Genomic DNA, 13,922 nt, shown 5'->3' on the forward strand with positions numbered 1-13,922 from the left:
ATATCCCGTATCTTTCTTATTTCTATTTTCAGATCTTGATACTTATCGATTTTTTCCCTTTCTTTCTCTTCAATTCTGGTGTCTCATAATACTGAGACATCAATGAGTGATACCGTCTTCTTGATTTCGTCAATCAACGTCACGTCTGGTCTATTGGCATATATCACCCCAACTGTTCTGATACCATAGTCCCTGAGGGTCTTTGCCTGATCGTTTTCTATCACTCCTTCAGGTTGGTGCTCATGCCACTTACTACTGTAAGACAAAACAGGCTATTTGTAAATTAACGCGACGCCATCAGTGACTGAACAATCAGTCCATGTTTGTCCTTTCTCCTATGTTAACTCTATTTAATTCAGCATTTATCTCCTTTTTTCGTCAACGCTGAGAAATACAGATCTGAACCAGTAAATATTGATCGTTAATGCAATTCTCCCTCTGTGATGGTTTGTTTCTTTTTCTTTCTTTTTTTACTGTTGCCGTTTCCTGTTCAGTGTGTGTTGTAATTCTTTTTTTGTAGGTCAATTTTGCCTGTTTTTCTCTTACTTTTTCATTACTTTTTCATATAAGGGGAATCAGTCCGGAGGAAGCTTGTTATTCTTTCATTTACAACTACTGCTACTACTACTACTACTGCTAACATATTTAATAATAATAATAATAAAATTAATAATAATAATAACTGTAACACTATTCCTTGCAAACGCACTGGGATCGTTCGGTCCCAGTAATCGCCAATAATAATAATAATAATAATAATAATAATAATAATAATAGGCACTTAAGTCCGGTGTTTTTACAGTGTTGAAGTCGACATGTTTCGACCATACCCATAGTCATGATCGGGACATTGCAAAGGACGTTCTTTGCAACGTCCTCATATGACCATGGAAGTGGTCGAAACATGTCGACTTCAACAATAGTAATAATAAATGTGACATTATTCCTTGCAAAAGCATTGAGAGCGTTCGGTCCTAGATATCGCCAATAATAATAATAATAATAATAATAATAATAATAATAATAATAATAATAATAATAATAATAATTGTAACATTATCACTAGCAAACGCACTGAGAGCATTCGGTCCCAGTAATCGCTATTCATTTTTTTTTTATCAATAAATGCACTGAGAACGCGCCTGTCAAAACAATGATCCATAAGGGCCAAGGGCACTTACCCGAAATTGACGCAGGGTTATCTTTCGTCCTCTTGCGATTTTGTTTTTTTGTTGTATTAATTTTTATTTTTGTAATATTAATTTTTTTTATTCAAATGCAGTGTAGTTTGATACTTCGTGTGCGAAATACTCACACAAATTATTAATGTTATTTGTTTAAGAATTGAACAATTTGTGTCTGTTTGTTGTTACTTTCCTTAATTGTTATTATTATTGTTATTATTATTATTATTACTGAGGTAAATAACATTCCATTTGTTATTATTATTATTATTATTATTATTATTATTATTATTATTATTATTATTATTATTATTATTATTATAGAGACAAAGAACAATCCATTTGTCAACTCTTTCAAAGTAACATATTGTCCGTATATAGAACATTGTGAATGAAGTCATATGTCTTTTAAGAAATATGTAAAAGCTTTGGTTCTACTGCCAAATTTAAGTAAAATATTTCTCTGCATTTCCCGTCTCTATTCCTTATATCTAATGAATGATAATTCATTAGATATATAAGCAATGAAAGTTACTTAATGCAGTGGAAAAACTTGTCTAACCAGCCATTCTTTAAACAACTCGAAAATAATACGCTGAAATTTAGAACAAAGGCTTGAAATAGAAAAGAATTTTAGTGAGATATATATATATATATATGATATATATATATATATATATATCATATATATTCTATACTATCTATGTATGTATGTATTTGTATGTATACATGTGTGTATATATATATATATATATATATATATATATATATATATATATATACTTAAATACACCACACACACAGGCACAACACGCACTTCACAACAGACAGGAGTTCTAAATGGTGGCTGTCTGTGATAAGTGTGTGCTGCGCCCAATCTGAATAATAGTCATTGACGAAAAGAGAGAGAGAGAGAAGGCGGGAGGTGGGGGGTGGAGGGGGTGGGGTGGGGGGGATTGTGTGATGTCCGTGCCAGGCGCTGCTCGTAGAGGCAAACATTCGTTTATGTCAACCCCAAACATTACGTGTTGTTTTTCGTATCAAGTTCGAAGGGACCTGACTCTCTCTCTCTCTCTCTCTCTCTCTCTCTCTCTCTCTCTCTCTCTCTCATTTCTGTTATAGGGTGTTCCGCACATTCATCTTTCATGTTCAATTGAATTTTCAGTCAGTTTTGAGCTAATTAACACACACACACACACAAAATTACCTTGAGGAGGTCAGCTGCAGTTGACTATAGTAGATTCGCATCAACCATGCAACTAATGTCTCGGCCAGTCCCTTACGACGCTCCTGATTAGCTGTTGATAAGTCAATCACAGGGCTGGAAACTCAGTCTCTCTCGAGAGCTCACATGGGTAGGATCTATGTCCACCTCTCCTGAGGGATACTTTAGAAAGACGTGTCCCTCTGGAGAGATGGAACACGCATCCTGACTATGTGAACACTCTCGAGAGACTGAGAGTTTCCAGCCCTGTGATTGGCTTATCAACAGCCAATCAGGAGCGTCGTAAGGGACTGGCCTAGACATCAGATGCACGGTTGATGTGAATCTACTATAGCTACCGTGTACAACTACTGTTAATGCGTATATTTGTAACATGCATCGAAGTAACTTCCCAGTTTCAATACTATTTTATTTTCAATACATAATTCATTGATACGCTGGATGAAAGTACAGCTCTCTCTCTCTCTCTCTCTCTCTCTCTCTCTCTCTCTCTCCTCTCTCTCTCTCACGACAGTTCACGTGTACCTACTTCCCTGTCATGACCTCATCACAGGCTTCGGGTTTTCCAATACACCCTCTCTCTCTCTCTCTCTCTCTCTCTCTCTCTCTCTCTCTCTCTCTCTCTCTCTTGGAATACAAGGCATTTATGTTGTAATAAGGATATAGAGGGGGAGATGTGAACCCAAGGTCATAAGACCCACAGTTAAAACTGGTATACGCATCTAATGAGAGAGAGAGAGAGAGAGAGTCGCAGCCTTGACAGTATCGTATCAATTAGAGTCAACTCTCCAGTGTTGCTGAATGCTATTCAAAAGTTACTATTGTTCTTATTAGTATTCGTTAATGTTATTCTCTATCTCTCTCTCTCTCTCTACCTTATTTATGTATCCTATACCTTTTAGTCTTTTATTAAATGCTCTCTCTCTCTCTCTCTCTCTCTCTCTCTCTCTCTCTCTCTCTCTCTCTCTCTCTTGTTTATGTATCCTATTCATTTTAGTCTTTTAGTATCTCTCTCTCTCTCTCTCTCTCTCTGCATAGTAAATACGTATGCTTTATTTTAATGGCATGGATAATGGCAGTTTTTGCTGAGCAACAAAATTTCCCGTTGTATTGTGAACGGCGTGACGTCACGTCATTGTTTTACATAAATGTAGGTTCACTTAAATAGAATAAAAAAAATCATATTCATTGCCTATTAATTAAATGTAGGTTCAATGGATGATGATCTCATATTTATTACAAATTACTGCGTCATTTTAACAGAGGCTGAGTTATAAGATCTTTTCATATTTTTGCGTCAAAATTTTTTTGAGAGGTTAAAATAATCATCAGTGATGTTACCAGTATTATGATGGGGTATTAGAATTATCACTGATATATCAGTGAACGTGAACGATTCAACAGGACCATTATTTTTATTATTATTATTATTATTAATATTATTATTATTATTGTTATTATTATTATTGTTATTATATTTGTTGCTGTTACTCTGGCAATGCTCAGACACTAGTCTGGTTGCTCTCAAAAGTAGCTTTTTTTTTCCTTTGATGATTGCCTATGCATTTATTTCTTTTTATTATCCTTGGGAAGCTCTCTCTCTCTCTCTCTCTCTCTCTCTCTCTCTCTCTCTCTCTCTCTCATTGATTAACTCTTACTTTGCTTATAGCAGTATCATCACATAGAGAGAGAGAGAGAGAGAGAGAGAGAGAGAGAGAGAGAGAGAGAGAGAGAGCAGGGTTATGTGGTAACGTGTTAGAAAGACAAATGGACAGATTAGCCTAAGGAATTTTAATCACACACTTGCTGATGTCACTGCAAAGGTCATCATGACGTCATTATATTAAAGTTATCTCATTTATATTATTAAATGATATTCGATAAAAGATACCCTTAATATGAATGTATTCATATAAACTGCAAGAGAAAGAGGGGGAGAAAGAGTAGTCTGGTTTATATGATTTGTAAGTTAATACCAAGAGAAACATTTAAATCATAAGGATTTCTATTAGGTCTATTTTGTGTTATTCACTGTGCGTCTCGTATCACCCAAAGTAACCACTTGAGAATTTCCGTTGCTTTTAGTTTTCTGTAAAAGAAAACTACCAAGATGGCTATTTGTCTGTCCGTCGGCACTTTTTCTGTCATCCACTTTCCAATCATCAAACATACTAAATTGCAGCCCTCTATCCTTAGTAGTTATTATTTTAATTAAGGTTATAAAGTTAGCCATGATAGTGCGTCTGAGAGTTTCATAAAGCATTTTACGCTGCACAGAAAACGCCATTTTGAAGTGTGTGGTTCGTGTTTTCTTTTTTTATAGTGACTATGTGATCGAGAATTAGAAATTCACAATCTCGTGAAAAACGGTTGTGTAATGAAAATTCATAACTGTATAGTAAATTGTATTATTGTGTAAAAGATAAAAATCAAAGTCTTTCCACTCATCAGTGTTTTCGTTTTTTTTTTTTTTTTTTTTTTCTTTTTTTTTTACGTAAACACTGATGAGGAACACCATTCAGTTGTTCGAAAGTCTTTGTGTTTATCTTTTACATAGTAATACAGCTTACTATATAATTGTGGATTTTTAGTATGCAATATAACAGCAATAATAATCAAACTAATTGTCAGCTGTAATCACGTGACGCGGGTGGGACCCTCATTCAGTGAATTTTGCTGAAATGGGTTTATTTAGGGCGTTGCTTTGGAATTTACTTTCCACCTTTCATGGCTCTATCTTTTGTCAGAAAGAAAAATTTCCAGAGTAGGGAGACTGGGATATTTGGAGGACGAAGCCCGTCCCACCCCACCCCTCCCCCTCCCCCTCCCCCTCCCCTCCCCCTGCCTAAGTAATGTTACAAAGGTAAGGTCTGGTTAGGTCAGGATACGGTATTCTACAGTAGATTCACATCAACCGTGCATTTGACGTCTAGGCCAGTCCCTTACGACGTTCCTGATTGGCTGTTGATAAGCCAGTCGCAGGGCTGGAATCTCTGTCTCTCGAGAGAGTTCACATAGGCAGGATATATGTTCCACCTCTCTTGAAAGACGTATCCCTCAGGAGAGGTGGAACATAGGTCCTACCCACGTGAACTCTCGAGAGAGACCGAGAGATTCCAGCCCTGGAATCTACTAAAGGAGAAGTTAGGATTTTTTTTTTTTTCTCACCTCTCCCTGTGCCCCGACTCAGCATCAGCTCCGTAAAACTAGAACGTGGGTAAATATTAACATAGGTCCAACTGTAAGTCGATTTGAAAATGATCAATACTGAATGTATTTGTTTGTGCTTTCTGAATTGACATCTGACGAAGAACATCTTGCCCCAACTGCGCACTTTCCCCAAACCTCCCACCTGGTTCAAACGTCACTTATGCCCTGTTCTGAAAATGGCTTCTGGGCGGCCGTTTAAGTTTCATTTTGACTGCACTTTCATGATCATTCTTTCATTTTTTGACCCTGGGAGGTCAGCCCTTAAACCAACCATGAGAGAGGAACTGACAGCGCTGTAAATTTTTTTTGCCACGTTTAAGAATAAACTATTTGTCTTATTGTTGTTAAATGTTAGAAAATTACGAGGGCTTTTAATAACTGGGAAAAATGGATCAGCAACCAATTATATTTGTGTTGTATAACGTATGTTGCCTTCATATACCATAAAACGTTGAGTTGGAATATTTGATGTGGCAGTGCCGGCAAAGTAGGGGGCAACGCCTAAATCGCCATGAAGGAGCCGATAGGGTATAAAAAGGGATAGACCTTACACTTGAATATGGGAAAATTCAGGCAAACTGAGCTTGGAGAGAATTTCTGAAGGATGATGAGCAGTGGGACAGAAACAGTAAGATAGAGACTGTTAAAATCATTTAACATCTTTCTTGACTGACTGGTGTCGGCCAGTCAAGGTTCGTTGACTGATTTCTTGCGCAAAATTGAATGCCTTTTTTTCTTGGTGGGAGGGGGGCGATCACATTTATTTAGCTATGATAGTGAGTCTCTTATTGGTTACGGAGTGGTTTTGTATAGAAAAGAAACTAATGTTGTAATATGATGATAAATGTTTTATTCGGACCTCGTGTTTTCGTCATTCCCTGAGAGTAATTTAAATGAATATGGGGTTTTTATTACTCTTGAGTTTGTTCCTCTCACACTCTGTCTCTCTCATTCACCCTCTCGAGATGCCTGGATTTACCAAGTTTTTGTTTCATTTTTAATTGGCTACTTGGTCTCATTTTGACTCGATTCCACACCATTTGTGGCTGTTTAAACAAGCTGTTGGTTAACTCTGTAACAAGACTTGATGATAATGAGTACAGTCACTCATATAAGTTCATGGATGTCTCTGGCCATAAAGCTGAATTCCATCCAACCCCTTTCTGGACAACAGGTCTGTTAGACAGAGGGAGGGGGTGCACCAAAAAATTAGGTAGTTGAACATTTGGCCAGCTTTGCACTCCCAGACACCTGTCATCCAGAAAGGGGTGAAATGGCAATCTCTCTCAAGCACCCAGACATCCATGAACTTATATGAGTGAGTGTACGTCCCACCCATCTCTAAAGGCGATTTGGAGCAGACACCAGAGAGTAACATCCACATCGTCGCTTTATTTTAAGATTTATGGAATATATTTATTCAGTTCATAAGCCTCTAATAATATTCCTTTGATGTTTTAAAAAACGAGAAGGGCATATTTGCCCAAACGGGCTCGGTCCTTCGAGAACTGTGTGCTAATAGCCCTCTCTAAGATTTTTAAATATTTGGTGAATTGTTAAATGCTTCAAGCTATACAGAGGAAAGTAAACAGTTCAAAATTCTCTCTCTAAGTGAATGTCATGAGAGACCGTGATCGAACTGTTTGACCCTCGAGTTGGCGATGACTGATTGATTTATGGCTAATAAAACTGGCGTCATCGAGTTGGCGACTTCTTCCACAAAGGTTTCTTAGGAAGGGCAATGATAACTTGGTGAAACGTTCAGCCGAAAGCAGTGTCCAAGAAGACGACGCAGATTCGAAGCAACGGTCACTGAGGTCGATACAAGAGAACAGAACGATCTCGCGATCCTAGAAAAAAAAATGGCGAAATTATGCAACCAAGGTCATGTGGACTGCGACAATGGCACTCTAAACAGGGGCATGCCAGGTGGGCCGAGGGATTTTTGATTAGGAAATGGTACACTTTATACCACTTGTTAGAGGCCCCCCTTCATAACCCCGTCGTCCATCTCCTCAGCCCCCCCCCCCTCACTCTCTCTCTCTCTCTCTCTCTCTCTCTCTCTCTCTCTCTCTCTCTCTCTCTTTTAAAGCTTTTAGTCAGCGTTCCTGTCCTCAGTTGTTATCTGTTAGTTTTCATTTCGCTGATGCCATTTGCAGTATCACAGTTCATGGCTCCGTCCCCACCCCCCGTCCTCTCTCTCTCTCCTCTCCTCTCTCTCAATGAAATTTCAACATTCCTTGGCAATGTCCTTATTCTTAGCTGTTTCCTATTGCTTTTCATTTAATTTATTCATAGAATCCTGGTTTATAACCATGCTCTCCTCCCCATTCACTCTCTCTCTCTCTTTTCTTCTCCTATTTCGCTCTCCTGTCTCCTTCCCTCTTATTATATATTATATATATATAATATATATATATATATAGAGAGAGAGAGAGAGAGAGAGAGAGAGAGAGAGAACTTCATTTCAAGTCAGTGTTCTTATCTGTTATTTTTCATTTCAATTATGTTATTCGTAGTCCCAGTTCATAGCTCTCTCTCTCTCTCTCTCTCTCTCTCTCTCTCTCATGTACTTGCTTTTCATCGACCTCATTTATTCTTCCTGATCAGCTGGAACTCGCAAAATGAGTCCCTGATTTGGCCACCTTTTGTGATGATCCACCTCGCACAAAGTGGAGCTGATTTGGCCTAAAACGATCCACTGGTTCGACAGCCGTTGGGAGTATTTGTCAAAAAGTGGTCTTCAATGATCGCCCAGTTGGTCTGCTTATCCCAGCGTCATTATACTCACGGGGAAGAAGATCTTAGAGCCGATAACAGATGTTTTGGTAGTTCAACGAAGCGAATGAGGTCAAGCGTTAACTGGAAATATCAAGACTTCTCTCTCTCTCTCTCTCTCTGTCTCTCTCTCTCTCTCTCTCTCGTCTCTCTCTCTCTCTCTCTCTTATATGTATGTATGTATATATATATATATACATATATATATATATATATATATATATATATATTATATATATATATATATATATATATATAGTATATATATATATAAATTGATACCACAGGAAAAATGATAGGAGCTTTCCTCTTTACTAAGACATTGTCAAGGAACAAACCTTGACAATGACTTATGGTAAAGACGAAAGTACTTGGTTTTCTGCCTATCATTTTCCTGTGGTATTCGCTTATTCAATAAAGTCACGTGCATCTACTGTGAATTTTTAAGCATATATATATATATATATATATATATATATAATATATATATATATATGTGTATATATATATTATATATATATATATATATATATATACAATACATATACATATATCACTATGCCTTTTTTCTCTTTTGCCCCACATGTGTTAGCCTAATTTTTCTCACTTAGTCCTTTTGGGCATTGAGGTTGCTGCTCTTGTTCAAATATCTTGGGTACCTTGTGTTTTTAATGGAATGCGCCTAAGCGTTCTGGCTTGTTCGGGATTCGAGCCTGGGAGCCTTGCTGAACGTTTGAACATGTGTATGTGCGTGCAGAGAGAGAGAGAGAGAGAGAGAGAGAGAGAGAGAGAGAGAAAGGAGACCAGTTGTTAGAAGATTAAAATTCCAGTCAATTGATGACGAGATTATATGTTAAAATCAATTTGCTTACATTGTAAGTGAATATATTGGCATCGGTTATTTTCTGCGTAATTTTAATGTTTTCTTTTTCGTTTCAGAAGATCGAAGATGTTACCCCCAGCCGTCAGATGGCTCTGCCTGCTCCTGTTAGCATTTCAAGGTGTGTATTGTGTATTGAACTCAGCTGTGTCTCTTGATGTTTTTTCCTTGCAACATCCTCAACGACTTTCTTTTCCTCTCCCAGGAGAATTTAGCATTTCTCTCCAGGTTTTACTCGATTTATATGAAATCAGCTTTGATATGAGAGTGTGTTATGGGTAGGACATTTTGAAATCGACTAAATCTGCTAAAGAACAGGACGATTTATTATTATTATTATTATTATTATTATTATTATTATTATTATTATTATTATTATTATTATTATTATTCAGAAGACGAACCCTATTTATATGGGACAAGCTCATAGGGGCCACTGACTTGAAATTCAAGCTTCCAGACGCACGATCATGGGTAACTTTAACGTTAAATGAATAAAAAACTGCTGAGGCTAGAGGGTAGCAATTTGTTTTGTTTGATGATTGAAGGGTGGATGATCAACTTACCAATTCGCAGGCAACTAGCTTCAGTAGTTCTTACGATCTGAGAGCGGTTAGAGAGAATGCAGACGGACAGACAAAGTCATCTCAAAAGTTGTCTCTTACAGAAGACTAAAAAGACAAGATACATGAAAACAGTTTCGTTGTGTGATCAGTGACTCAAATATTCTTCTCTGGCAATATTTATCCCAAATTTCAATGTAATAGATTGCGAGAGAATTTTTACTGATAGCGTGAAAGATTTGGATCTCAGGCCTTAGGACATTGTTGGGACATTATCAAACTTGGATCTCAGGAGGACTTAGGAAACCCCAAGACAGTACCATGATATTATCATGTCTTTTCCGTAAAAAAGTTCCATTGTGTCCACCTGCAAGACTTCTTCCTATCATGCAATAGTTCCCTTTAAAACAAAAGGTGTTTGCCTCTATCTTCAATGTAGACTGCCCCTGTAGGGGGGTAGTGCCGTCAGGGCACCTCATGCGGTTCACTGTAGGCGTTACTTAAGGTTCTTTGCAGGGTCTCTTCTGCCTCTAGCTACAGTCCCTTCCATTCATATTCTCTTTCTTTCATCTTACTTTCCACCCTATCCTATAGTAGATTTCATCAACCGTGCATTTGATGTCTAGGTCAGTCCCTTATGACGCTCCTGATTGGCTGTTGATAAGCCAATTGCAGGGCTGGGGTTGGCTTATCAACAGCCAATCAGGAGCGTCGTAAGGGACGGGCTTAGACATCAAATGCATGGTTGATGTGAATCTACTACAACAATTGCTTCATAGTGGTGGAATTGTTACACCCTTTGACCGTATTGGTCCCAGCTATTCTACTTCGTCCCATATAGACAGCAAACAGGACGTATTAGTATAACTTTTATGCCATCCTGTCTCGAAGATAACTCTTTTGTCATCCCGTCTAGAGAAGGACGACGATTTGAAGCGTCACGGACGCGGCAGTCGAAGGAAACAAAAGAGACCCGGTGAGATAATTCTGTCGGCCTTTTTTTTATCAACTGACGGCAGGTGACAGTTCACGCAGTCCGACCGAGCACCAGCAGCTAGCTATCTAACTAGGAAACGAACGGAGGTGTGACTCAGCATCCCCCCCCCCCCCCCCCCCCCTCTCTCTCTCTCTCTCTCTCTCTCTCTCTCTCTCTCTCTCTCTCTCTCAAGTAACGTGAAAGACAATGTTTTACCAACACTCAGATACGATTCGCAGGATGTTGTCATTCAAATGGCTTCCGCAGCTTTGCGGTTCAAGTGTTCACTGTTGTATAGCTTTAACGGAGGTGCCGTTAGAAAGGCGCCTTATCCCGAGCCTGACTTTTGCCTCTTAAATGAGGGGAGAATATGATAGGGAAAATCGGAGTTGGAGGAAAATTCCAGAGATGTAGACAGAATTGTGCACTCCGAGAATTGCTAGGCTGAATTGTGCAGTTCGAGAATTACTAGACTGAATAGAGTGAGTAATCCGAGAATTGCTAGACTGAATTGTGCAATTCTAGAATGCTAGGCTGAATTGTGCAGTCTGAGGATTGCTAGGCTGAATTGAGTAATCCGAGACTTGCTAGACTGACTAATTGAGTGAGTAATCCGAGAATTACTAGACTGAATTGTGCAATTCTAGAATGCTAGGCGGAATGGTGCAGTCCGAGAATTTTTAGGTTGAATTTAGTAATCCGAGACTTGCTAGACTGAATTGTGCAATTCTGGGATGCGAGGCTTAATTGTCCAATCCGAGAATTGCTAGACTGTATTGAGCAATCCGAGACTTGCCAGACTGAATTGTGCAGTCCAAGAATTGCTATGCTGAATTGTGCAGTGTGAGAATTGTCTGGTTGAATTGTGCAGTGTGAGAATTGTCTGGTTGAATTGTGCAGTGTGAGAATTGTCTGGTTGAATTGTGCAATCTGAGAATCGCTAGACTGATTGTGCAATCCGAGAAATGCTAGATTGAATTCTGCAATCCTAGAATTGTTAGATTGAATTGTGTAATCCGAGAATTGCTAGACTGAATTGATTGATTGATTGATTGATGCAAAAAATGTACCATGACGTCACATCAATGCCAGACTAAATTGTGCAATCCTAGAATTGCTAGACTGAATTTTTACAATCCGAGAATTGCCACACAGGCAAAGAAGTTCTTGACTGTCAATCACCAGTGAAGTTTTTTGGATGCTGTCTCATACGGTTCTTGCTTTTTTATCTCATAACCGTTGTGGCTGTTGTCTGCTATCTCACTTAAATGTCGAGGTAATCAAAAGGTTGACTTTAAAAGGTCATTTTTTTCTCTAGTTTTTATCCTAAACAGAAGCTAGCGGTTCCTTCTGGGTAAATCCCCTTGCATTACCGATAATGACATGACAGTGACATAGATACGAAAGGGTAATGGTGATGCTAGACTGGTAACTGTAAGTTATATGGATGAAAAAATATTGTATCATGTCACTCATAAGTCGTTGCGGGGATCTTTTGTCAGTATCTTCCACCGACGGCGGCAAGATTACGAGAAGGTTATGCAATCTCCCGTCTCACGTATTCGTTAGTTTGTCAGTTTTTTTGACAGGATCACCCTAAAAGCTTTAAATGGATTTCGGGGAAATTGTGCGGAGGTGTGATTCTTTCTTCTTCTTCTTCTTCTTCTTCTTCTTCTGGACGGGGGAAGATTGACCTTTGGCAAGGATAGACCCCCCCAGTGTCTATCTGGACCGTGCATCTAGCTTACCCGCCGGGTCACGTCCGTTTGGGCATCTTCCCTCTTTATCGTGTTTGTACCAGAGGCTTAACATTTAACTCGACCGAAGGTCTCTGACGATTAAACCCTTCCAAGAATGAGTCATTTGTTGCTGGTCTTTGTAACTGAAATGCCAAATGAGGCATCGGAAATCGCATCACGGTCAACCTTTGTCTCTTGATTGTCAGAAGGCGGCTCCTAGGAAGGACACCATTCCTCTGAGGATATTGAAAACTAGGAAATTTATTCAGGAAATTCAGGGAATGGATATGGAATGATGGTGAGAGATTGTCATTTGTTAAGTGAACTATCTTTGCGTTCTTCATACGACGGTACATATGAACTTGCATATATACATGCATTAAGCGACAAATGTCTTTTAATTTCCAATTCGCTCTACCTCGGAATTTATATATTTTCATATATTTTAACCGAAGAGGAATTTTTTAGTTGATAAAAAATTCAGTAATGTTACCGACACGGCTAACGTTACTAAAGTCCTGATTTCTCCTCTGTCCGTTGGGCGCTGGTTCGATCCCACGAGAGGACGAAATTATTATCAACTAAAAAATTCCCCTTCGGTTAACATATATAAAAATATATTAATTCCGAGTTAGAGCGAATTGGATATGAAAGGATATTTGCAGCTAAATGCATCTATGTGAATCACTGTGATGTGATAAAAATTCATGCATCTATATATACAGTATATACATGTATAGGCTACATACATTCATGTATATACTATATATTGTGTATAATGTATAGTATATATAGTGTACCCTTCCTTTTACTTTACCTTGTAATTTCTTGCCGTGGTTAGCGAATTTGGAATACCCTTTAATATTCACCAACGACTGTATATTTCTTTATCTGTCCGTCTACGCATTCACAAGGTCTCTCGAGAGAAATGATTCACAGACCAAATATGAAAAGTGATTCGTTATTCCGCTGGTGGAGATTTGTGCTTTTTTTCGGTTCTCCCAGTTTAGTTGAATAACAAACAACAACAACTCATAGCGAAGGTGCATGTAGTACAAAGATTATGCTCATGACTACAAGTATTGTCATGTTTCGTGATTTATTTGAATCATCCATGTGTCACCGAATAAAAGACGGTGTCTGTATCCTTAAGTCTTTGTAAGCCAATGCTCCCCCTCCCCCCTACACACACACACACACACACACACACACACACACACACACACACACACACACTTAAGTAACATTCTCAACGAACGTTTGCAAACTAAATGATTGTGGTCTACCGTTTCACAGTTAATAGCACTTGAAATGTTCGGTTTAAATCATAAACATTTTCTAGTATTTTTATCCGTTCTTGTTTTTAT

At 38.3% G+C, this 13,922-nt stretch overlaps 1 protein-coding gene across 6 annotated transcripts in view; it reads left to right on the forward strand.

Annotated features, from left to right (window-relative positions):
- Positions 1-13,922, forward strand: part of LOC135217118 (uncharacterized) — a 163,177-nt gene that overhangs the window by 131,403 nt on the left and 17,852 nt on the right. For 4 of the 6 annotated variants that reach the window (XM_064252821.1, XM_064252820.1, XM_064252825.1 and 1 more), the window contains one exon: positions 9,337-9,398. In XM_064252821.1, the coding sequence (XP_064108891.1) occupies positions 9,337-9,398 (62 nt within the window). The remainder of the gene's footprint in view (positions 1-9,336; positions 9,399-13,922) is intronic. The other 2 variants (XM_064252823.1, XM_064252822.1) reach the window with 1 other exon arrangement.

This window comes from Macrobrachium nipponense, chromosome 7 (assembly GCF_015104395.2).
Source record: "Macrobrachium nipponense isolate FS-2020 chromosome 7, ASM1510439v2, whole genome shotgun sequence".
NCBI classification, from domain to species: Eukaryota; Metazoa; Arthropoda; class Malacostraca; order Decapoda; family Palaemonidae; genus Macrobrachium; species Macrobrachium nipponense.